We start from the raw sequence: 25,363 nt of genomic DNA, 5'->3' as shown, positions 1-25,363 counted from the left end.
TATTTCTTCTCGTTTCCATGCTCTACTGCAGCAGCGTGGGGGGCTTCGCAGCACCTGCCTCCTGCAGGGCACGGCAGCCAGCGGCACCCAGCAGACAGCAGCTTCCTCGGGGACACTCGGGATGATTTTGTAACAGAGTGCCTCCAGGGAGACATTTCCGGCAACACCATACCACCCCACATCACAGCGGCTTCTTTACATCCTGACCACAGCTATGTGCTCTCCTATAAGGTCAGGATCTTAGTGCTGGGGGAACCTGTGCCTCGGGCAGCTTACTCCAGCTCTAGGGATAGTGGTTGCTCCTTAATCTGTTATTCCTGTACCTTTAGTTCTTATTAACCAGTCCCTGATATTCTTTGTGACTGTTAATAATTCTTTATGTTAAATTTTCTCTGTTCAAAATACTGCGTCATTCCTCTTTCCTGATTAGACCGATTAATACTATATACCATAATAAATAATTTCCGATGCAGAATGTTCCATTAAATATATCCCTAAAACTATGGAATTACACAACTTCAGAGATACAGTTAAATAGAGAGTAAATAGTAAAAACAGTAACCTAGGAGGGAGGGCATGACCCCAGGGAGGTCCAAGGAGTGACTGTGCAACTCTAGTCCAAAGAGACAGAATAGCCCCTGTCCCTGATATTAAAGAAATAACAAAACCTGAAGGGTAACAAAACTACTTAGTTCAATTTCTAATTTAAGGAGGCCCTTTGCTTTCCAAAGTGCATGAATGATAATTAGATCTTTTTCTTTTCCCTTTTGTACTGTGCTATGTCAAGATGATGAGTTAACTCACACTCTCCATTTGGATCGATCGGAACATGGTAAGCAAAGATGTAGAGACATATTTGAGTTAAATATTATTGAAAGTGACAATTGCATTTCCACCCTCAAAGTAAATGTTGTACAAAAAAAAAGAAATACCACAAAATCTATCCCAAGTAAACTCTTCATTGTATGACATGTATTCCAGTAAATACCTTGCATTTTCTATTATTTTATTAATATGTGTTTTGATATAATCTGTTTTGTCCTAAACTATATAATAGTACATTAGAGGATGTTATAAATCCAGAAGAAAAGGGAGTTTAGAACCATTGCATCCTAATAGGAAGTGAAGGAAGGAGGGCACTAGCAAGCATCCAAAGCAGCTTTCACTGAGGCAACGTCGCCTGTCCCTCCAAAGTCACACACAGAAACATAATAAGCAGCCAAGATCCTGGTTGCAGGCCCCTATGGATGATAGTTCCCCCTGTATGCCCTGCTTTTATCACCAACTCAGCACAGCCCAGAGAATACGTAATCTCAATTTTCAACCAGCACTTTCTCTACGACCCCCTTTGCCAGCCTGTACCAAGCAGATGCCCTGCCCACCTGTCAAGGCTGACAGCCAAGACATCACTGTGTGGTGGGTAAGAGCAGACTCGGCACCAGCCCGCACTGCACTCCACTCCTGGTTTTACCCTTACCTGTCCTGTGGCCTCGGGCCAACCAGTTTATACTTCTGTGCCTCACTTTCCTCATCTGGGCAGTGGGGATAAGAATTCTTATCTCACAGGGTTACTATGAGGATGAAATCGAGCAGCTATTTGAAAAGGTTCCTGAGGTTTGACACACAAGGAGTGCTGTGCTATACAGCAGCCCTCTGACACAGGGCAGGTTCTTACTCAGCCCCGTGAGCAGTTTAACAAACCTCTTTGGCTCTGTGGCTTTGAGATGTCTGATACCCGGGCCCAGTGTGCCCCCCACACCCCCGCCTCCTACCTGAGACTCTAACCTCCTCAATAAAAATCTGGGTAGGATTATATATTTGACTTATTTTTTTAATTCTCCTCAGTGAACCAGACTGAAGTTTGCCATAAATTAAAGGCTAGATAAATACTTCTTAATGGATTATATGACATCAGCACCCTGGCTAATGAGTGTGTACTGTGGCTACACTTGGGATTAAATCCAAAATCCTTGACCTACAAATCATATTCTTGCCTCTACTTCCTCCCATGTCATTCTCTCCTTGCTCACAAGCTACATCTTTTTTCTTTAAAAGTTCCCTGAAAATATATCTTCTACTGCTAACTCCATCTCATTCTTTTTTTAAAATTAAACTTATTGGGGTGATATTTGTTAATAAAACTATATAGCAGTGATGGCGAACCTATGACACGCGTGTCAGCACTGACACGCATAGCCATTTCTGATGACACGTGGCCGCGGAGGCAGCCGCATGCCGAGGATGAAACATTTGCTGCTCCTGAGGGTGAAACATTTGCGAAATAATGTTTTTTCCTCAAAGTGACACACTACCCGAGTTATGCTCAGTTTTTTGGCGAAGTTTGACACACCAAGCTCAAAAGGTTGCCCATCACTGCTATATAGGTTTCTGGTGTACAATTCTAGAATACCTCATCTGTATATTGTATGGTGTGTTCACCAGTCCAAGTCAAGTCTCCTTCATCACCATTTATTTCCGGTGTACCCTCTTCTACCTCCCCTCCCATTTCCCTCTGGTAATCACCATACTGTTGCCTGTGTCTATGAGTTTTGTTTTGTTTTCTTAACCCCTTTACCTTTTTCACCTTTTTAAAATAAATCCTTCTCCAATCTTGCATTGTTTTCTACCTCAGTTTCTTTACTTTGAAGAGCTTAACACATTTGTAATTGGTATATTTTTATTTGCTTGCTTAAATTCAGAGCTGCCTCCCTACTAGATGCTAAATTCTTTTTTTAAAATATATTTTATTGATTTTTACAAAGAGGGAAGGGAGAGGGATAGAGAGTTAGAAACATCCATCAGCTGCCTCCTGCACACCCCTCACTGGGGATGTGCCTGCAACCAAGGTACATGCCCTTGACCGGAATCGAACCTGGGACCATTCAGTCCACAGGCCAACACTCTATCCACTGAGCCAAACTGGTCAGGGTGCTAAATTCTTTTTGATAAATATGTAGTCTATGAGCTTGATATAAAGTAGGGCTTAATCCATGTTCACAGAATGAGAATAAATCAAATTGTACCCTTTACCTGTACCAGTGCAGGGAGGCAGCTAAGAAAGCATCAGAGCCTACCAAGGTCTTGGTGTGACAGATGTTACCACCAAACTGCACCCTTTATAAACTTGCCCCCTAGAGTCCAAGGGGGGCCCACACAAGGAAAAGCAGAATTCACATGCCCCTGCCAGTTCCAGCTCTCAGGTCTGCTGCCAGGTGGGTTCTGAGGCCCCAAGAATTTGGAATTGGAAACAGTAAGTCAGTCTCTGAATGTGACATGTTAGCCTGGCGAAGAGTAGCCATTTCTTGACCTGCGGACTGAGGAGCAGAGAGAAAAGAATAAGAAAATGCAGAATCACGGGCAGAGATGGGGAGGGAGAGAGAGGGAAGGATGCAGAAAAGGAGAAAAAGGAAGAGAGGAAGGAGAGAGGCAGGAAGAAGGGAGGGACAGAGAGAGAGAGAGAGAGAGAGAGAGAGAGAGAGAGAGAGAGAGAGAGATTTTCAACTTCTAGTTCTCTTTTTAATTCTTTCCTAAAGACTCCTGCCCCTCTGAGATCTCTGCAACAGAGTCCTTTCTGATACAAATACCTCTTTCTGATAAAACCAACTTCGTTTGGCTTCTGCAGCTTGCTAGCTACCTAAAGGGCCCTGAAAAAGAAGGAAAGAGATGTTTGTTCCTACTGTTGTAAAGGCCAAGTTTGAAGACAACCAAACAGACATACAATGTTAATATGCAGAGTTCTAGGTAGAGATCAGGGGCAAAGGCTTAAGCATTGTTGGCAAATGGGTGAGGATTATATCCCGAGGAAAGAATGCCATCTCCAAGAGAATTTGGAGTGAGCTGCATCAAGAGACCAGAACAAAACCTTCACCAGTTTTTGTACATAAAAAGGAAAGGAAAGGAGGAAGATTCAGAAGATGTTGAAAACCAGTATGTTGCTAAAGTACAGCTGTACTGTAAATGCATTGGGATTGTCAATATTCATAGGGCACCTACAGTATTTTGTATTGTTTTTAAAGAGGGCAAATGATCACTAAACTTCTACCTAAACATTTTTTTCACAATCAATAACATTATCACATCCTACTATCAATTAATGAATAGTTTTCAGTTACATATTTAAAAGCCCTACCTAGACAAATTCCATCTCACAACTTAACAACGAGGTCACTAATGTAAAAAAAGCAATTGCTAATATCCTCAAAGGTACAGAAATGGTTTAAAAAAATCATAGCCACTTGACGAATTCATCTACAAATGATCTGGAGTAAATTAAGATTCAAAAACAATTCCCAGGCTAGCCGGGCATAGTTCAGCAATTGAGTGTCGACCTTTGAACCAGGATGTCACTGTTCAATTCCTGGCCAGGGCACATGCTCAGGTTGTGGGCTCGATCCCCAATAGGGGCCATGCAGGAGGCAGCCTATCAATGATTCTCTCTCATCATTGATGTTTCTATCTCTCTCCCTCTCCATTCCTCTCTGAAATCAATAAAAACATAATTTAAAAAAAGAAAGAAAGCAGTGCCATGTGAATACATAAGACAAACCAAAATTAAAAAAAAAATCCCAAGTGGATTAATATTTTATCACATTGTACAGAAAACATTTTATAACTTTTTTAACATAAAAATTATACATAAATAAATTTGAGACAGTAATTAACTTACTGTACCCCAGTTGCTTCTCCTCAGTAGAACATTATAGAAATTGCATTGCTACAGGAATGTAAAATCTTCCTCGCTCCCTAAAATCACATACATTGTAAACCAATAAATTTTAAACCATTTGTTTCACAAAAAATAAAACATTTCCAATTAAGTATTCTACTTATTATAGGATTGTGTAAAGAAATATATAAACAATTTCTAATATGTGATAGGAATGAATAAATGTAAATTGCACTTACATAAAATAACAGCAAGAACATGTGAGTGGATACATTATAGAATTAGGTCTTTTTCTACATGAGGCCGACATTTCCTAACTGAATTCACCACAATATTGGGCAATGATTAAGAGGACAGTTATATTTCAAAACGGTTCTCTCTAAAACAGAATAGACTAAAAAAATGGCCTCATCTACCAAATTTAGTAGTCAAGTTTGAAAAATCAGATTTCAACAAATCAGCTGATGGACAGCTATAATCAAATTCTACTTATCAAGGAATTTGACCACTGGGTCTTTTGTAAGATTTATCATTTATCTTCAGTTACACATGAAGTTCATTGTCTTGCTCACATAAGTGTATGGAGATCGACCTGATGCCCTCTTTCTAATAAAGCCATTTCACAGTTACTGCATCTTACTCCAGAAAATGTATCACTGATGGGAGTTCTCCCCAGGGGCAGGGGATCCTAGAGGTATCAAACTTAACTAGGTAGAAAATAGTGGGGGGGAAGGAATAAATCTGAAAATATTAAATTAGGCATAAAAGCACGTACCATCATTCCTAAATATATATGAATACAATAAAGTCAGCTGTAACATAGATTGTCAAGGATGTGGCTCATTTTGTTCTATAAAAAGATCCTATTTTGATAACAAACTCAGGATTGGCTTTATATCAACCTTCTATTCCTTAAGGGTATATAGAATACATTTTACAAAGTCCCTGACCACTTTGACCTTAACCCCAGCACTGCCACTGCCTCCAGCACAATCACAGCAACACTGGGATTTATCAGCTGGGCCACCCCACCCTCACGTCTAATTCTGACTATTGACCTCCAGAAAGACAGCATATAGGGTTGCGGGGGCGGGGGGGGGGGGGTGGTGGAAGAAAAAATATAAGAATCAAAACACATAGAGGTTTAAAGTTGTTGAGATATAGAAGGAATACAAATAATGCATTGATTTTAAAGCATAATTTTCTGGATGAGGCATTTACTTATTAAATAATCCTTCTTCTTAAACATGCTAATACCTTAGAACCAACTATGACTAAATTTTAATTTTTAACCTTACTCTAAAACTTAACACAATTTGTAACCAATTTAAGAGGTGCGTGTATATTGAAAAGTGTTTCTGTATTATGATATAAAGTATATATTTAATTAAGTTCATAATTACTTATATGCAAAACATTAAAATTATATAAAAACTTTATAAATATCTTTTACATACAAAACATGAAAAAATATTGAAAATATCATTCACTTTGTTGTTTGAATTTTTGATACCAGGCATGCTCATATTTAAATTTTAAAATATTTCAAACACAGATCTTTTCTTTCGTCATGCTCTTAGTTGAATGTTAAGTACCTTAGGAGAGATTTGACTTCATTGTTTATTCACTCTGGTGTCAATTAATTTAAATATTTTGCTGAGTTGATCTGGCATTTTGCCTGGAAAAAAGGGAGAGAATTGGAAAAGAAAAAATTGGGGTGCAGTCTCCTGAATAAGGTGCTGGATGAGGATTGAAGTCATATAAATTAACTTTATTTGCAGGAGGTTGGGGGGACATGGTGAAGATGGAAGGATGAAAATATTTTAATTTCACATAGTCCCGGGGACATGGGAGTGGTTTTCTTTAGAGAAATAATGGACAACCAAAGCTTCTGCAGGAATGTCAGGGTGCTGCTTTGAAAGCACCAACTCTTGGTCCCTTTACTACAGTCCTGGCTCCCCTGGCCACTTGTGAAATTTCATATCATGTTTCTTTCCAATGACCCAAAAGGCTTCTCGCACACATCTCTTCACTCTTCTGTTCCATAGACTCACTTACCCAGAAACTACCTACCTGAGTACTGATGTAATAAGCAGATTCTAAAAAACCCCTAATAATCCTCATCCTTATGTGATTCCTTCCCCTGTGCATATAATGGAATAGCACGATGATATTGCTTCATGGCAAAAAAAAAAAAAAAAAAGACACTGCAGATATAATTAAGGTTTCTAAACAGTTGATCATAAATAAAATATGGACATTATTCAGGTGGGCTAGGCCTAAATAGGTGAGCTCTTTAAAAGCAGAGTTTTCTCCAACTGATAGAAGGAAGTCAGAAAGAGTTAAAGCATAAGAAGAATTAAAAGTGCCATTGCTAGCTTTGAGGATGGAGGAGGCCATGTACAAGGATCACAGTGACAGCTGGCCAACAGCCAGCAAAGACCTCAGACCTACAAGTACTAGGCTAAATTCTGCATGAGCTTCAAGTAGATTCTTCCCCTGAGCCTCCAGTTAAGAGCCCAGTTGGCTGACACCTTGATTTTGATCCGTAAGAACTTAATTGAGCTAGCCTGGACTTCTAACTTACAAAGCTGTGAGATAATAAACAGGTGTTGTTTTAAGCTGCTATACTTATGGTAACTTTTTATACAACGATAGGGAAGTAATACAACTAGGACTTGGCAGCAGTACTTTTACTCTGGCCCATGGATTTAGATCTCTTTTTTTATTCTTATTTGTTTTATGTTTTAATCCTCACCTGAAGATAAGTTTTGGCTAACTGATTTTGAGAGAGACACACAGAGAGAAAAGGAAGCATTGATGTGAGAGAAACACCGATCGGTTGCCTCCCATACACTCCCTGACCAGGAATCAGACTGCAACCTTTTGGTATATGGGATGATGCTCCAACCAACTGAGCCACCCAGCCAGGGCTCTTCTTTTATTCTTTTCTCCCAGTGGTTTATATGTGCAAGCCCTGCCTCTTAAACAAAGTAACTAAATACATAAATGCAAAAACAATCATAAAAACAAATAAGTGTGAAGCCTGGTTAAACATTTCATACTTTTTGAATAGAAGGAATCATAAAAATATTCACTAAATAACTGGTGATTGAACAATCATATACCACATTCAAAAAATGCCTTTTTAAGCATTGGATTACTTCAAATGAAATAACCGGTAAGATATATTATCTTCTCATCCTTTTATCATCATCAAAATTGTCATTAGCTGCCATTACTTGAGTTATTTATTTATTTATTTATTTATTTATTTATTTATATTTACTTCAGAGAGGGAGGGAGAGGGAGAGAGAGATAGAAACATCAATGATAAGAGAGAATCATTGATCAGCTGCCTCCTGCACACCCCACACCAGGGATTGAGCCCACAACCTGGACATAGGCCCTGACCAGGAATTGAACCGTGACCTCCTAGTTCATAGTTTGATGCTCAACCACTGAGCCATGCTGGCTGGGCCATTACTTGAGTACTTTTACATGCAAAGTGCTTTGCTTAGTATTTCACATAGCTCATTTAATTCTTAAAACAATGCAGCAAGGCACAAAGGAACTGTAGTTCAGGAAAGGTAAGTTGAGGGGTACTTGTGTATACTGTGGTTGGGAGGATGGTTAGGGGAGGTGTTTTAACTAAAAAGCTAGGAAAGGATGGCAATTCCCTGCAGGGAGTTACATTTCCACCTCACATCATAGGGAATCCACTTTCAGGGCTGAGTTTAATGTAGAGAATGTTTGTTTGGAAAAACAGAGAAGAGAATGGAAGGGTTTGACTAGCAAGATAATCAGTTAGGAAAACTTTCAATAGTTCATGCAAAAGATGATGAAGATCCCAATCCTTACTGGCCCTATAGCATTTTAACTTTAAATGTTTTGGGTAGCTCTGAACTACATTACATATTCCCATGTTTTACTGGAGGCTTACAAAAAATGTAGCACACAGTTTATCTTTCAGTTGATCCAAGTACCTCACTAGATATTATTGATAGTATTGGGGCTAAGAAACAGTAATTCCTTCTGGAATTAATGATCAGGACATTCATAGAATGGCTGTATAGGTTCCAGTGGTCTTTGGCAGGATCTTAACACTATAGAACCATTCCCTTCTTCTTCTTCTTTTGCCAGTTCATTTATCCTATTCCTCTCACCACCATCATTGTTCCTGTAGTTTATCATCTGCTACAACTTCCTGCAGGCAGTTTGTATATAGTTGCATATACCTTATGTCATAGAAGGCGCCTTACAGAACAGATAGGTCCTTTCGGCATCAGTCTTTGTTCTATTTCCTTCCATACTGTATTGTGGTCCTTTGTCAAGAAAAGATCCCATTATGGGTGGCTGCTTACCTCTGCCACAATCTGCCACAACCCACCTCTCAGGATGTGTAGATAGTAGTTGAAAGACCTGTGTTGACTTCTGAGTGTGTACCCAAAAGAACTGAAAACAGAGTCTTAAAGAGACATTTGTGCATTTGTGTTCATAGCTGTGGAAGCAACCAAAGTGTCCATCAAAAATGAATAGATAAAGAAAATGTGGTATATACGTACAATGGGATATTGTTCAGTCTTGAAAAGGAATTTCTGACCCAACATGGATGAACCTTGAGGAGATTATGCTAAATGAAATAAGCCAATCACAAAAGGACAAATGCTGCATGAGGTACTTAGAGTAGTCAAATTCATAGAGACAGAAAGTTGTCAAGGGCTGAGGAATGGAACTTAATGTTTAATGGGTACAGAATCTCATTTTGGGAAGCTGAAAAGGTTCCAGAGATGGATAGAGGTAATGGTTGCCCAATGAGGTGAATGTATTTAATACCAGTGAATATGCATGTAATAATAGTTAAAATTGTATATTTAATGTTATATCTATTTTACCACAATTACACACACATACACACAATATCTCTGTTGATAAAGCAGCCCAAGGAAAACACAAGTAAAAAGAGAAGGTAGCTAGGTTAGAGCATCTCGATATGCCAAGGTTGCAGGTTTGATACCCAGTCAGGACACATGCAAGAATCAACCAATGAATGCATCAATAAGTGGAACAATAACTTGATGTTTCTCTCTCTCAAATCAAGCAAGTAAAATAAAGAGAAGTACACTAAGAATAAATCCAGGGAATAATATAGAGAGCACATGCAGAAGTAAAACCACCTGAGAAAGAGGGGCCATTGGCCATCAGGAGAAGGCAGTCTCAAGTAAGGGTGAGGATGGAGACAGACAAGAGAGGTAAATTCAGACTAGTCAAGTACTTGGAACCCAGAGAATGACTACTGAACTTGGAAGTGAGAAAACCTCAAAAAAAGAACAGTTTCATTGGAGTAGTGTAGGGAGATGCCAGATTACAATGTGTGAAATAAATGGGAGGCAAGAAAATAAAGACATGGAGTAGAGATGGTATTTTGTAGAAAACTATCAATTACTTTGGGGAGGATAACAAAGAAAGATAACCAAAGCCCACAATCCCATACCCAAAACATCTCAGACCATAGGGTTTTAGAATTCATGATTTTTCAGATTTTGGAGATATACGACAATGCACATATTTTTAACAGCTATAGCAGGGCCTAGGAGAGCAGACAATAATCAAACATGTCATATATCTGCAGCAACTAACGAAAAGAATATTTGGACATGGTGAAGTAAATGGACTCGTGTGAGGTTCAGTTTTGTTGCTTTACTACAAACTAAAATAAAGAGGGGAAAAAAGAAAAAAAAAGCTTTTTAGGTTTTAAATTAGGGCTAAAAATGTGGACATGTATTAAAAATAATTGGTAGCCATGAGGCCACAGCTAATGAAAAAGATATTCTCTGAGATAAGTTGGTAGAATGTTTGGTTTTGTAGAATACAGGATATCCGCTCTTGCATTTGACCTCCCCTTATAGCTATTAGATGACTTAGGTAAACTAAGTCATCTAATTCCATACCCCTAATTTTTCTGATGGCTTTGTCTATGTCACTTATGAGTAGACTATAATGTACTAAAGATTATTTTATTTCCAATGCTTTAACAAAAGCACAACTTATAAAATCATTGATGAGGGATAGCTTTGCCAGCCTACCAGTCTTGGGAAAACAACATGGTTATAAGAAATAAAGACAACAGTATTAGAAATATATAACAATAGGATTTTAAAACTAGACTTACAGTTGATGCTTCTGGAAGAAAGAGAAACTGTGAACACTTAGGAAGTGTAAATCTAGTGTAAATCATGAATTCAAAGTAAATTGTCTTGTCAAATCTTATTCCAGTTTTTTTCTTGGCATCTCAAGGCATAAATGTTCTTAATTTTGATCTATTGGGATAAATTACTATTCATTTAACTAAATTTACAAAGACAACTTGGTGTCTGTTCAACTACTGAACTAACTCTCAGGTGATACCCTGTGTCCCTCAGGGGAGCTTCTGGCACTCTGATGCGTCCTGGTGGCCGAAACAAGCCCTTGTCTTCCCAGTGTATGAGTCTAGAGTGGAATGGAATCTACTTACACTGAATGTGAAAAAGATGGGGAAAATAGCAGGTCAATCCATGCTGAGGACTTTTTGACAAGGCTGAGATTAGCAACTGACATTCCTGGTAGCACTCAAGATAAAATCTGACACCATTCCCACAGTCAAATTCTCTGCTCACCACTCCCAAGCCTAGAACTTGACCTTTGGGTTTGTTTTCACCTGATTCATCCCTAGAAACACAAAAGATCGTTCCCATTGAATCCTAACAAGTAAGTTAAAGGTACAAGTTGGATATTATTGATACACTTGAATGAATCAAGGGCATCCAATATCCTTTATCTCGCTGCCAAATCAAAGAATCTGCTTTCCCAGAGAATAACAATCATTACAGTCCACTGAGTCTTGCTTTTCCAATAATTTCTGTGGCAGCTGGCTACTGGGAAGTTGCTAGGGAATTAAAAGGAGGCAGCATGGGGAGGGGCAGATGGCTCCTTTGGGTTTATTTTGCCAAACATGGCAGCTGTGAAACCCACTAACGTTCCAAATGTCCCTATAAAATGTTTGTGTGGGGTGGGGGAGGGGGGCGGCAAAGTAAGGAGGAGCCACAGAGCAGCCATCCTGACCTGTTTCTCTTTCTTCTGCTGTAATGTAAGCCCCAGAGATCACTAAATGCAGATATGTAACAAGCAAATCCAGCCAACACTGGATCCAAAAGTGTCATCAGCTGCAGGAATCAGCGAAAATGTTTTCTTTACTAAAGTAAAACCCAGGACGATAGCAACTGAACAGGAAAGAACAAAGGCAGCAGCAAAGGATGCAACTTAATTGTCAAAAGTAATTTTAAGAGCAGAAAATGTTCATTGTATCATCAGAATGAGATTATACTGATATTTGTTTCTGAGCATACAAAATGTTCCAAAGACACCCTAGAAATACCTCAATAATATGCCTAATATATATTAAGATGCCAGAGATTAATTCCTTAATTAAAATACACACACACACACACACACACACACACACACACACACACACACACACAGTATATGTGTTTTAACAGATAAAAATAAATCACATAAAGTAGAATTTTGAAAATGAGTCTGGGGTATCTAAAAACAATGAAAGTATAGTTCTATAATATAATGCCGATAATTGTTCAGATGTTTAGACTAATAAGAACTGAGAAAGAACCAAATTCACGTTTGGGAAAAGAAAATTACTTGTGCTTCTTTTGTTAATGGCCTTCAGTGTGACATCTGGATTTTAAAGAGCACAGCAGAAACTACCCCATGCAGATCTTTTATTCTCTTGGATTTTTCTACATCCTTGGAATTTCCTCACTTTGAAGAGTTTGTAAAATTATAAGATCAAATTAACATTTATATAGTTTCACCAAAGAGGAGGTCCATGTTCATTAGGTGGAATTATGGAAGACTACTGTGTTGGGGGCGGGAGGAGATTTGGGGGATAATGCGGTCCTATTCTGTGTGCACACACGCACATGGGTGAACACACATGCATGTAAAGTTGTCTACCAAAACTTTATATTGAAATTTTTAAAATTATACAGTAAGACTTATATGCCTTTCTTCAGTGATCCAGTGTTAATTGTTGAATTTTTTTAATTTGGTTGAAAATAAGGTTAAACTCTTTATTATTGTACTAGAGACCCAGTGCATGAGGTGGGGGGGTTCCTCAGCCCGGCCTGCACCCTCTCACAATTGGGAACCCCTCAGGGGATGTCCAATTGCCGGTTTAGGACCTGTGGGATCGGGCTTAAACTGGCAGTCAGACTTCCCTCTCGCAATCCGGGACTGCTGGCTCCTAACCACTCTGTCTGCCTGCCTCATCGCCCCTAACCACTCTGCTTGCCTGCCTCATCGGCCCTAACCACTCTGCCTGCCTGCCTGATTGCCCCTAACCACTCGCCTGCCTGCCTGATTGCCCATAACTGCTTGCCTGCCTGCTGATCGCCCCTAACTGCTCAACTGCCTACAGATGCCCCTAACTGCTCGCCTGCCTGCCTGGTCAGCCCATCTGCTCACCTGCCTGCCTGATCGCCTCTAACCACCTCTGCCTCAGCCCCCTCTGTGGCGGACGTCCGGAATGATGTCTGGAAGGTCGTTTGGCTGTCCAATCTAATTAGCATATTACGCTTTTATTATTATAGATTTTTCCTCTGGTATTAAAAAAAGGCAGATATCTACTTATATTCCCTAACTGTACTACCATTGAGTAATTTTGATGCATATTTTAAAAAAATTTTTAGACTAATGGAATTCCTAACCTTTCCCATGCCATGAACCCACCCCTTCAGTAGTTTGGGAAACCAATGAACCCTTTTTTACAATATTGGATTAAAATGTTGCTAATAAAACACATATGCTAATGAAGGATAGCAATTATATTGAAATACAATCATCAAAATACTTTAAAAAAACAAACTTTTTTTAATTAATGTATTAAGTAACAAGAGCTAGAGGTGTGCCTAAAAGTTTATGGCAGTAAACAATATAAAACTTGGAGATATTGTTGACAACTGTAAAGTGATATGAAAATATCTGTGATGTCTATTGGTGATGTCACAGGTATTGCTAATGCTGCTGTAAAGTGTTCCTTACATTCAAAAGGGACAGCAATACTTAATTTCTTTTAGGCTTCACAAACCCTTAAATAGGGACTTGCAGATTGTGGAGCCAGTGGAAGGAAATGGCTTTCTAAAACCTCTCATTACACCTCCCAGGGTGTTACATTAATAATGAAAATAATGAACTGATAATTGGATAACCCTTACAAAAGACTTGTAATATAAAAAGAAATATAAGCATGCTTCTGTACAGATTAATATGTAAAAGGAAAAAACACTGAAAGTATTTTTACTAACTGTTATATACTCACTGTTAATAAGGATAACCAACAAATATTGACAGCAATAGAAATTGCTTTTAAAAATTATATTATCTGTAGTAAGGTGAAATTGACATAATGTACAGTGAACTATTTCAAGGTATACAATTCATTGGCATTTAGTGCATTCACAATTGTGCAACCAACAACTCTAGTTTCAAAACTTCTTTTTAATCTCCCCTAAAGATCCGTCTATACCCATTAAGTAATCACTCCCCATTCTCTCCTCCCCTCATTTCCAGGCGACCACTAATCTGCTTTCTATCTCTATGAATTTGCTTATTCTGGACATTTTATATTTTAAAAAAATCATACAATATGCGATCTTTTGTGTCTGGCTTCTTTTGCTTAACATACTACATTCAAGGTTCATCCAAGTTGTAGCATGTATCAGTACTTCATTCCTTTTTAGGCTGGAATAATACTTCATTATAAGTAAATACCACAATTTGTTTATCCATTCATTCATTGGTGGACATTTGGATTGTTTTCACCTTTGGACTATTATAAATAATGCTACTGTGAATACACATGCTCTGTGTTGACATATTTTCTTTTCTCTGGACCTATGCTAGAAGTGAACTTGCTGGTTCATGCAGTAATTCTATGTTTAAGTTTGAGGAATTGCAGAACTGTTTTGTACAATAGCTACACCATTTTATATTCTCATCAGTAATATAAAAGGGTTCCTATTTCTCCACATCCTTGGCAAAACTTATGTTCCTTTTTTAAAAAAATATGTTTTATTGATTTTTACAGAGAGGAAGGGAGAGGGATAGAGAGTTAGAAACATCGACGAGAGAGAAACATCGATCAGCTGCCTCCTGCACACCCCCTACTGGGGATGTGCCCACAACCAAGGTACATGCCCTCGACTGGAATCGAACCTGGGATCCTTCAGTCCACAGGCTGACGCTCTATCCACTGAGCCAAACCAGTCAGGGCTCCTTTTTTTTTTATTATAAGCATCTTAGTGAATGTGGAGTGGTATCACAATGTGATTTTAATTTACATTTCCCTCCTGGCTAATATTATTGATAATCTTTTTGTGTGCTCCTTGGCCATTTGCATATCTTTTTTGAACAAATATCTATTCAAGTCCTTTGTCCTTTTTAAAATTGGGCTATTTGTTTTTTTGTTGTGTTTTACGTGTTCTTTATATATTCTGAATATTAAACCTGTATCAGATATGTGATTTGCAAGTAAATTCCCCCATTCTGTAGGCTGTCTTTTCATATTCTTGATAATGTCTTTTGATGCACAAAATTTTTAATTTTTATGAAGGCCCATTTATCTATTTTTCGTTGTTGCTCTGGTTTCTTTTTTATTAGAGTAACCATATGTCATATACATATATATGTATATGGTTTTATTTTTTAATTGTCTTTTGAAGACTGTGTACTTTGAAACCACAGAAGAACAAATGTTTCATTTCTATTGAGTCATAGTGGATTGACTAATTTTCTAGCTAACTGCTACTAATTTTACTAAGAAAAGTAAATTAAGAAAGAAAATTTAACCTTTGTAGTGAAAATAACTCTAAAATGTATTATCTGCTTTATTACTTCCTCAGTTGCATATACATAGGTTTTGTTCCAGTGGCCTGTTCATAAGATGGTTGTTCTAAAACACAGAATGTGTCCTCCCACAGAACCACATCATAGACAGAAGCTGGGTCCTCAAGCCATGCTACAGGAGTAAAGCTTCCTGCTCGAATCACATGGTTCCCATTACCTGAGCAAGAACAGGAAAAAATGAACAAAAATAGATTCACATTCACCCTAAATTCTACGTTCTCACTGGCCAAAGACTTCAGTGTCCCTGACCTCCAGGTCCCAGGCTGCTTCTGATATCACCTTAGGTCTGCAATCCACCATGGATATAATGAATACATTTAAATATGCCTACTGAAGCCAGACATGCCCAATAAGGAGAAAGCCCAGATTTCCAGCAGGCGTCATGGGACCTGGGCTGGAGGCTGCCCAGAACCTGTGTAGGCATCGCTAAGAGCTTCCTGAACGGTGGAAACAATTCAAGCTTCGGTTTGGTGATTGTCCTCCTGTGAGCACAGGAAAGACGGCCCTGAGCAGTGAGACAGTGTTGCCTCTCCTCCCTTCCTGTCAGCTGTCGCTTCTGCTATCAGAGTGCCTGCCACTAACAGCCTCCCCGCTTGTGATTTGCTGTTTCCAGTCTGTGACCTGGGAAATCAGATGACCAGAGCTGTTAGAACTGTGTGTCAATGGAGAGCCGAGTGCTGAGAGATAGACAGAGATCATCTCCTATAAGAGAGCAGGCAGCAGGCTTCCTGGCAGCCGTTTCTTCTCAGAGCTTTTCTTAGCCAATTCCGTGCTTGACAGTCTCACAAAGCTGACCTCCACCTGCAAGGTGTTCCTATTGTTTGGTACGGTGGAGAACACACGAGAATGAGAGATATGAACCTTCTAGGGCAGGTGCCCAGCACCTAACCCGGGAACCTTCAGGCTCAATCTCTCTCTGTTCCACTTTCTCACTAGCAAAATGGGTATAAGCATATAGTCAGTGAAGTATAATAAATTAAAACTATAAACTGCTTTAGAATAAGCTATTATAAAAATAATGATCTTTAAAAAGAACTATCATCAGTCTTAAAGGTCTACAAACTACATCTGCAGGCCAAATCCAGCCTGCTGCCTGCTTTTGTAAATAAAGATTTAATGGAACACAGCCTTGCCCACTTCTTCATGGATTGTCTATGGTTTTTCTTGTGCTACAAGGGCAGTGTTCAGCAGTTGCATCAGAGATCATCATATGGCCTACAAAGTTGAAATTATCCAGCCCTTTACAACAAGATTTTCTGATCTATCTTCTTAGGAGTTGTTTTATTTTCAAGCAAGTCAGGTTTCATTTTTCCACACAAAAAAATCCAGTTGCTTAATATGGCGTATTTTACAACGTAAACCATAAGCTTAACAGGAGACCTTCCATCATAATAATGTTATATTAGTAACATACAAGAAATTCATTACACAAGTTTTCTGCTTGTGAATCCATTACTGTGAACAGAAAAGTCCTTGGAATTATCTAATTTTAAAGGAACAATAAGCACAGAGCTGAGACTTATTTCTGGTGTGCATTTTAGGGGGGGGGCGGGAGAGGATCAGTATTACATTATCCCTATTGTGCCTCACAGCAATGAGGGCCACAAAGCTGCCCAGAGTTGTCGGTGCCAAACACACTGTGGGAGCTGAAAGATGAATCTAAATGACAACTCCAATTTTTTCTCCTTCCTAATCAGGCCTAACCATCATGGGACATCCGGCAAATCAATAAGCAAAACTGGATGCTATCGTCACTCCCAACCTGGCAGCACTGCATTTTTAGAGCCAAAAGATGAGGGCCTTCACTGTGACATAAAGAGTCCTCTATTCGGTTGCGTACTTCTTCCCTGAGAGGACATGCCAGTCTACGATCCTGAAACTCACCCCGGCATGCACCTGACCATGCCACCTGTCACAGAAAGAAACACCTCTTGTGATTCAATATAAAATGGACATGAGGGTAAGTGGCTCTAGAATATGCTTGTATATTCTACCAAAGAGTTTCATGAATAAAGCAGGAATAGACTATTGTATAGTGTTTGTGAAAAACTGAAGACGTTTTATAGCCTCTTCTCAACACCTAGGAGAAGGTGGCACAGGGATTGACCTATACTCAGTCTCTCTCAACTTTTCACCAAAGCAGACTGTTGGCACAGTTGAGAATTACTGACTTCCTTACTTTGGCTTCAAGCCGCTCCCTCCCCCTGCCCCCTCGCCTTTTCTTTCCAGGCCCATTTCTCCCAGCCCTTATCCACTGACACCTCCTGTTTTCCTCTCTGTGGGCTCTGAAGTTGCTCTAGTGCTGAAAGATCTGATAAATGCCTAAGTGTCAATGTATTCCTCTTGTGTATATAGAGGAGGCAGAGTGCTGGAAAAGAGGAGCAAAGAATAGATCTGTTCATACATACCATTAGAATTAAGATTGACCTTTTAGCAAAACTGAAAGGCAAAGGCACAGAAAACACTGGCAAGAGTAGAAAACACACAGACTTATACCTGCGGTGAGATATGCTCTGCAAACTCCAGGAACTCCAGGGGAGACGTGGAGGAGAAAGCTAAGAACATACCTACATTTGAGCAGCCACGATCTACGAGCCACCACAACTGGCCAAGGTTAAAATGAACTCATTTGTACTCAATCTACTGAGACCCAAGAATATTTGGGTTATTTAGTTCATTCGTTCATTACTTACTTAATTAATTAATTTATGTGCCAGGCACACCAATGAGCAAATGCATCCTATGCCCTCACAAAACTCTTTTCAGACTAACTGTATTTGGTCTTTAGCTGATATTTCCACCCTCAGTTTATGACACTATAAATGGAAAAGTTTCCTGATCCTAGATTTGTCCACCTTTAAGGAAAAAGATGAAATAGAAATCAAGTACAATAAACATGATGAAAGCATCATAGCTACCTGAAATCCAGCTTGGGAAAGAAAAAAAGATCATTAAACTTTAAGCAAAATTGGAATTGCAGAGTTTAAAGGGAAGCCAAAGCAAAATTAATGCCAGGCACAAGATTAAAGGAATAACGTAAACTTATTTAAAAGGAATGTGTGTGGTAAGAAAATTTAGGCTGCCAGCCACCTCCACAGAGTGTTGTGGGACTACGATGAGATCATCAATGAGAGGATGCTTTGAAAAAGTGAAGAGGCACATCTCAGATGGGAAGGCATTGATACAATGATTAATAATATTTTCACCTATAATAAGATCCATCTTAGGTTGAGTTACAGTTGTTTATAAACTTAATGTAGATAACCTAGAGATAAACAGCTTCACTGTCTCATTTGAAACAAATATTTTGTAAGTTAATATGGCACATTAATTAACTATTAATATTAGACAATGCACACTAAACGTGTGCATATTATTTGATATAACAATTCTAAAAGTTTTTTTAATAAAATATATTTTTTATTGATTTCATAGAGGAAAGGAGAGGGAGGGAGAGAGAAACATCAGTCATGAGAGAGAATAATTGATCAGCTGCCTCCTACTAATACATGTCCCCTCCTGGGTATCGAGCCTGCAACCCAGGCATGTGCCCTGACCAGGAATTGAACCGGGACCTCCTGGTTCATTCGTCAGCACTCAACCTCTGAGCCACACTGGCCAGGCTAAAACATTTCTACAGAAAGCAATATAAATAACCAACTGTAGGAGATTCCTTAGTTAAAGCATGATGTATTCATAATGGCCACTATGATGATTATTGTCCATTTGACAATCCACTCCATCTTTCCCTCCCCTTCTCTGTCCTCCTCTGTCCGCTGGCTGATGCCTAGAACTGAACATCCTTCTCCTCTGTCTTCCAGTTGAATTCAGCTAAGGGAGGTTATTTCAGAAGGAGAGAGAAGAGAATTTTTTCCAACCCTTCATCTCAGTCCTGCATCTCTGGTGGGAGCTGTTTCTCTTCCATCATTTCAGGAAGTGACCACTCCTCCTTTGCTTCAGCCAAACCTGGGCTCCAGCAACACCATTTTCTCCTCTTCCCACTTTAGCCCTAGAGGTAGTAAGCACTTCCTGATCCTGCCAGTATCTGGGTATTGGGGACCTCACTTGTCTGTTCCCTAATCCCTATCCACACCCCTAAAATAATCCTTTCATTAAAGTCTCTTTATTTGAGCCACCTGGGTTGAATTCAGTTTCCTGCCAGGACCATGACTTAAACACAATACAGGTATCTTTTTATTGACATAGAAAGATGTCTGACAGAAAGTATATCAAAATATTAATAGCAGCTACCTTTAGGCAGTGAGATAGGATTATTTGGTGGTTATTTTTTATGTTTCTCTGTATTTTTCAAATGTTTATATTTTTGGAGTATAAAAAGAAATAATGAAATTACTTGTAAAATGCAATGTGGGAATAAATATGGTCTCAAGAAGTCCTAGTGGGGACATGAGAAGAGATAAACCAAAGAACTTATATTCTTATATGCATGGCCCATGGACAGGGGCAATAGGGTAGTGAAGACCTGGAGGGGTGGGTAGGAGCTGGGAGGAGGGGGCTAAAGGGGGGGATGGGAGACATCTGTAATACTATCAACAATAATATATTTGTATATGTGGAGATTATATATATATATCTCCACATATACAAATATATTATTGTTGATACACACACACACACACACACACACACACACACACATACACATACATACATTAGAGGCCTGATGCACGAAATTTGTGCAAGAGTAGGTCTTCCTTCCCCCGGCTGCCTGTACCGGCTTCCCTCTGGCACCTGGGGCCCGGGCTTCTCTTGCAGCCCTGGCTTCGTCTGGAAGGTCATCCAGAAGGACGTCCGGTCTAATTAGCATATTACGTTTTTATTACTATAGATATATGAAGTACTAGCAGTTTGGTTTCCCTCCTTTACTGCCTACCCCATCAAAAAATAAATTAAGAAAAAAGTTGCATAGCCTAAAAGGTATGATGGGGCAACAGAACCATAAACACTTGTAAGTGGCCAGAGGTCTCTGTATTCTAGCTTGATTCCATTTTCTAGGAAAAATATTTTATTAGCAGAATTCACAACAGAAAACAATGCAACTGCACATATTTATAAGTGCATGTGTTCTACAGACTCAGACTTCACAAGCAGAAGTCAAGATTTTGCCGCATTCTTTCATGATGTTAATGACAATAATAATCTATAATAATAAAAGCATAATATGCTAATTAGACTGGACAGCTGAAGGACCTTCCGGACATCTTTCCGGAATGACCAGTGGGTGGGGGTGGGGCCAGCGAGCCTGCACTGCCAGGCCAGCCATGGTGGTCCCAGCACCCCCTTTCCGCAGAGGCAGTGCGAGAGGCTGCAGCACAGGCCTGGTCCCAGGCCTGGTCCCAGCGCTGCCCCTTCCACAGAGGTGGCAGGAGAGGTGACACTGGGATCAGCCCATGCCGCCGCCTATCCTGGTGCAGCTGGAGAGGCCAAGGCAAGGGGTGGTCCCAGTGCTGCCCCTTCCGCAGAGGTGGCAGAAGGGGCTGCGCAGTCCAGGTCCAGGTGCCACGCCTTCCACAGAGGTGGGGGTGGGGGGGTTAAGGGTGCAGCATGGGCCCAGAGCCACTGCAGAGGCAGGACAGGGTGCAACCCTGGTGCCTCAACCTCCCACAGCCCCTCCCCCGGCCAGCCCAGCTCCAGATCACCTCCTCCACACCAGTGGGCAGGGTATGGGGCCAGTGCTAAGGAGCAGTAAGCCGACTTCTGGTTGAGGGGCACTCGCCCACTCCACCCCCCCACTAGCCAGAAGCCTGGCTCAGGGCTGGTGAGCACAGCAGAGGTGGCATGAGCCTCTCCTGCCTCTGCAGCAGGCGGGCAGTAAGGAACAAGGGGTCCTGGACTGCGAGAGCCCCGGACTGCAAGAGGGATGTATGAGTCCCAGCTTAGGCCCGATCTCCAGGGCATCCTGGACTACGAGAGGGCACAGGCCAGGCTGAGGGACACCCCCCCCCCCGTTCCCTGCACGAATTTCGTGCACCGGGCCTCTAGTAGTAATAATATTTAACTATTGCTAAGGGCTTAGCACCTATAGGCACTGTTACAAGCATTGCTCTTAATCCTAACAGGAGGGCAGAACTATGACTCCCACTGCACAGATGAGAAAATCGACATGTGAAGAAGCCAAGTCATTTGCCAAGGTCTTATAGATCTTTGCTATCAGGCCCTGTTGGCAGGCCTGGACTTTATAGTCTATTTTATCCATTATACTTAACTGTCTCTCAGGTTGATAGGTTATGTAAGAACTCTAAAACTCTCCTAATTTTGTATATATTGTGCAAACAACAAGGGCCCTTATATTGGTTGCACATTTATACATCAGAGCTACAAATTCCACATCAATAAAATGGAGAATAAGACCTTTCCTTTCTTTCCTAGAATTGTGACAATCTAATGTGAAAACAAGCATGAAATCCTGTCCAAACTAGGAAGCAAGGTACACATACAGTATAAGATGGATTATGTTGCACCCATTATAAACCAGTACATTAGCCATCATTATTAACACACGAGAGTCGAATGTAAAGAAAATAGCAATTATTTTGGTGAAGTACAGCTCTAACCTAGAATATTACAAACTATCCAGTCTGTTAGTAATACCTGGCATAAAACCACCACTGATTAATCAATAAATATCATGCAATGGTTTCAGTAAAATGTACTCTCCAGGGTACTCCCTGATTCATTTATTAATTACCTTGCCTTATTTGATATGCTCCCAACATTTGCCTGAGATGTGTTACTCTCAAGTTATATATCCAAACTTTCTTTTAAAAATTGAAGGTTCAAACTATACATTCGCTAAGACATCAAAAGTTCAGGTGAGCCACTCAATTTTCAGTTTCCCTGACTCAACTTTTTGGAGTTTTTGTAATTAATAATATTCCATTGTTACTGGTCATCAATTCACTCAAAATGTTTCTGAGATGGTGAGTATGCTGAAGGAGGCAGAATTGAATGATAATCTGAGACTTGGTAGGACACTAAATTTCTCTCTTGTTAATAATTAAAGTAGATAACGTATGCCTTTATTTATAGCTTCCAGAAATATCCGGCTTGTTCCTGTGCACTGCCCTGTCAGCTAATTATCATTGGTCAGGACCTGATGTGGGACATTGTGTTTTATTTTCCACACCCACCTTCCCCTGAAGCCATCAAACGCAGCCCACCCAAAAGTTAAAGAGGCGACCACAGCATATTCTCTGGAATTCTCCACCTAGCCAAATGTTTTGATGCATAAAAATGTAAAGGATGAAAAGGGGTAAAATGTCAGTTTACCTGTTTCAATCTCCCAGATGTAAACGGAGTCATCTGCACATCCAACAATCAAAAAATTCTCAACCGGGTGCCACTTGATCACCTTCACCGGGAAAAGGTGCTTCCGGGCACAGAAGAGGAACCGCTTCTCCTCCAGGTGGAGGAGGGCCACGGAGTGGTCACCGCACACACAGAAAACCACCTGATTACTCCTCAGCTGTGGTGGAGCAAACAAGCAATATCCTTTGTAAGTAAACAGCCAGATGCTTTCTTTAAAACTGATTCAGACGCTCCCCCTGCTAATGTAAAATGTTTATTAAAGCCCCATTTGTAAAATGACATTCTACAGCACGCCTTCAACTAACACGCTGGAGGAGAGCTTTAGACACCGCGTGGATTTTAAACCCAATACCCTCTCGGGAAGGTCAAGAGATGCAAGTAAAAAGGAGAATTCCAGGCCAGATCCACTTGTAAGATAAATGAAGGACTTGACCATCACTCAGCAAATTCAGGCAGTGTGAGGCAAGACATCGGAAATAATGCAGAGTGAAATAAACCCCAGAGCTAATTTGTTGCCACAAAAAGAAGCTATTTGTAGACACAAGCTTAGGCCCAAGGGTATCATGAGCTGGTATTTTCCACTTAAAGCCTCAAAATGTGATTTGGTGCTGTTCCCAGAACGATACAGATTCTAATCCAAACAGGAAGCTCGGTGTAGACACAATTTAAAAGAAGTCAGCATTAGATAGTTCCCAATTAATGTTCCGACTCAAAGACACAAGGACCAAAAATAGGCTCATAGGATAAAGATTCTTAAGATACTTTGGAAAAAGTCAGCACAGTTTAGGGCCAACACCGTCCATGCTGGTGCTGCTGAAGGTAGTCGGGGAGGAGTTTATAGCAGCTCTGGGTGCGCCTCCCCACCACTCACACCATAGTCAGACCACGGATGCAGGTGGGCTGGGGTGGGGTGGGGTGAGTTAGGGTGGGGTGGGGTGGGATGGCACACACAGGTGGGGTGGGGTGAGGCAGGTGGGGCAGGAGGAAAGCAGGTAGTGGCTTTTCTACCTTCTGTTTCTTTTCTAATCACCTGGCTATATGGATGTTCCCACTTTCACAAAGGCAACTAGCCAGAGTTTCAGCTGCTATGTTTAAAGCATCAGTTGGGATCCCTTGAAAATCTCCCAGTGCCCATCATTGGCCACATTCAATGGGGCATTGGGGAGCATGTTCTTTTTGAGGAGACTACAGAAATCCTGAGGGAAACAAAGTCACAAAGTGGCAGGTGAATAGATGGGGAGAGCCTGGACTTGAGAATGGGGAAGATGGCATTGCCTCCCCAATATTACCTCCTGAAGAATGTGCACAACCCACAGCCTCTAGAATGGACAGCCCAATGTACTTCAGATAAAAACATACAGATGTGAACATTAGGCCAATAAGAATCTTTTCTCCAGGCATTTGAATTGTAAAGTTAAAAAAAGGCATAGGGAGAAGCAAGAGGAATGAGCAATCACAGAAAAGTAGACTTCTGAGGTACAGAGACTTGAGGAGTAACCTTGGTTTCTGTATTTCAATTCAAGTTCCACTAGGGACTTGCTGTAGTGTTTCATATTGTATGTATAACGATTGCCTCTTATGTCCTTTCAGCAACCTCCCTTGTTAATCTGACTTGGTTTGAATGGGTTCTGATCCTTAGAGTTAAATTATCTCTGAGTGAAGCAGAGGTAAAAGGGGTCAGGAGTGGAACTGACTTGGACTACCATGCTGGAGCTGAGAAAAAAAATAGTTTAAAAAAAGGATAAAGGAGGGGAACCTCAGAAATAAAAGATATAGCAAGATATCCCAAATCAGCACATGGAAGTTTATTATTTTAAGTCAGTTAGCTTTATTTCACTGTTTTTTTAAATTATTTGTATTGCTGAAATATTGCTTTATTTATGTCTACTACAAAAACACAGTGTAAGTTTTGTCCAAGTTTACTTAAAGCTGATTTTTTATAATCTTACTATGAAGAAATAATTTTTACAAGCCAATTAACTAACTTAAAAATTCAGGAAACTCAAAGGGTTAGTTTAACAAATATATAAGATCTGTGGAATTTAAATCTACATTGCATAATAAAATTATACCTGAAAGTATTTCCATTTGCCCCACACAAGGTAGATGCTCATAAATTTATTAACATTTATTATTTGTTAAAAATATGGAAGAACAAACAAAAATTTATTTAAGAAAAAGAAAATGTACCTATCAATAGTATTATAAAAGTAAATTGTTGAAGGCAAAAATTTCTAATTTGTAAATTCCTATATATTTGATTTTTTTACATTGTCATCACTTTTATAATTTTACTCCATCAACAATTAAAAACTAGAAGAAAACAGACAAGAATGTAAGTACTTTAGAATTAACTGGCTTTTCTGAAGGCAAGAGTTGACAAAACCTTTGCTTTAAAATCAAATT

At 39.9% G+C, this 25,363-nt stretch overlaps 1 protein-coding gene across 1 annotated transcript in view; it reads right to left on the bottom strand.

Annotated features, from left to right (window-relative positions):
- Positions 1-25,363, bottom strand: part of WDR72 (WD repeat domain 72) — a 183,754-nt gene that overhangs the window by 132,418 nt on the left and 25,973 nt on the right. Inside the window, exon 12 of the mRNA XM_028147777.2 lies at positions 22,919-23,114. Coding sequence (XP_028003578.2) covers positions 22,919-23,114 — 196 coding nt within the window. The remainder of the gene's footprint in view (positions 1-22,918; positions 23,115-25,363) is intronic.

The sequence above is a fragment of the Eptesicus fuscus genome, chromosome 5 (genome assembly GCF_027574615.1).
Source record: "Eptesicus fuscus isolate TK198812 chromosome 5, DD_ASM_mEF_20220401, whole genome shotgun sequence".
Classification (NCBI taxonomy): domain Eukaryota; kingdom Metazoa; phylum Chordata; class Mammalia; order Chiroptera; family Vespertilionidae; genus Eptesicus; species Eptesicus fuscus.
The sequence above is the reverse complement of the archived record's forward strand: the minus strand, read 5'-3'. Positions and strand labels throughout refer to the sequence as shown.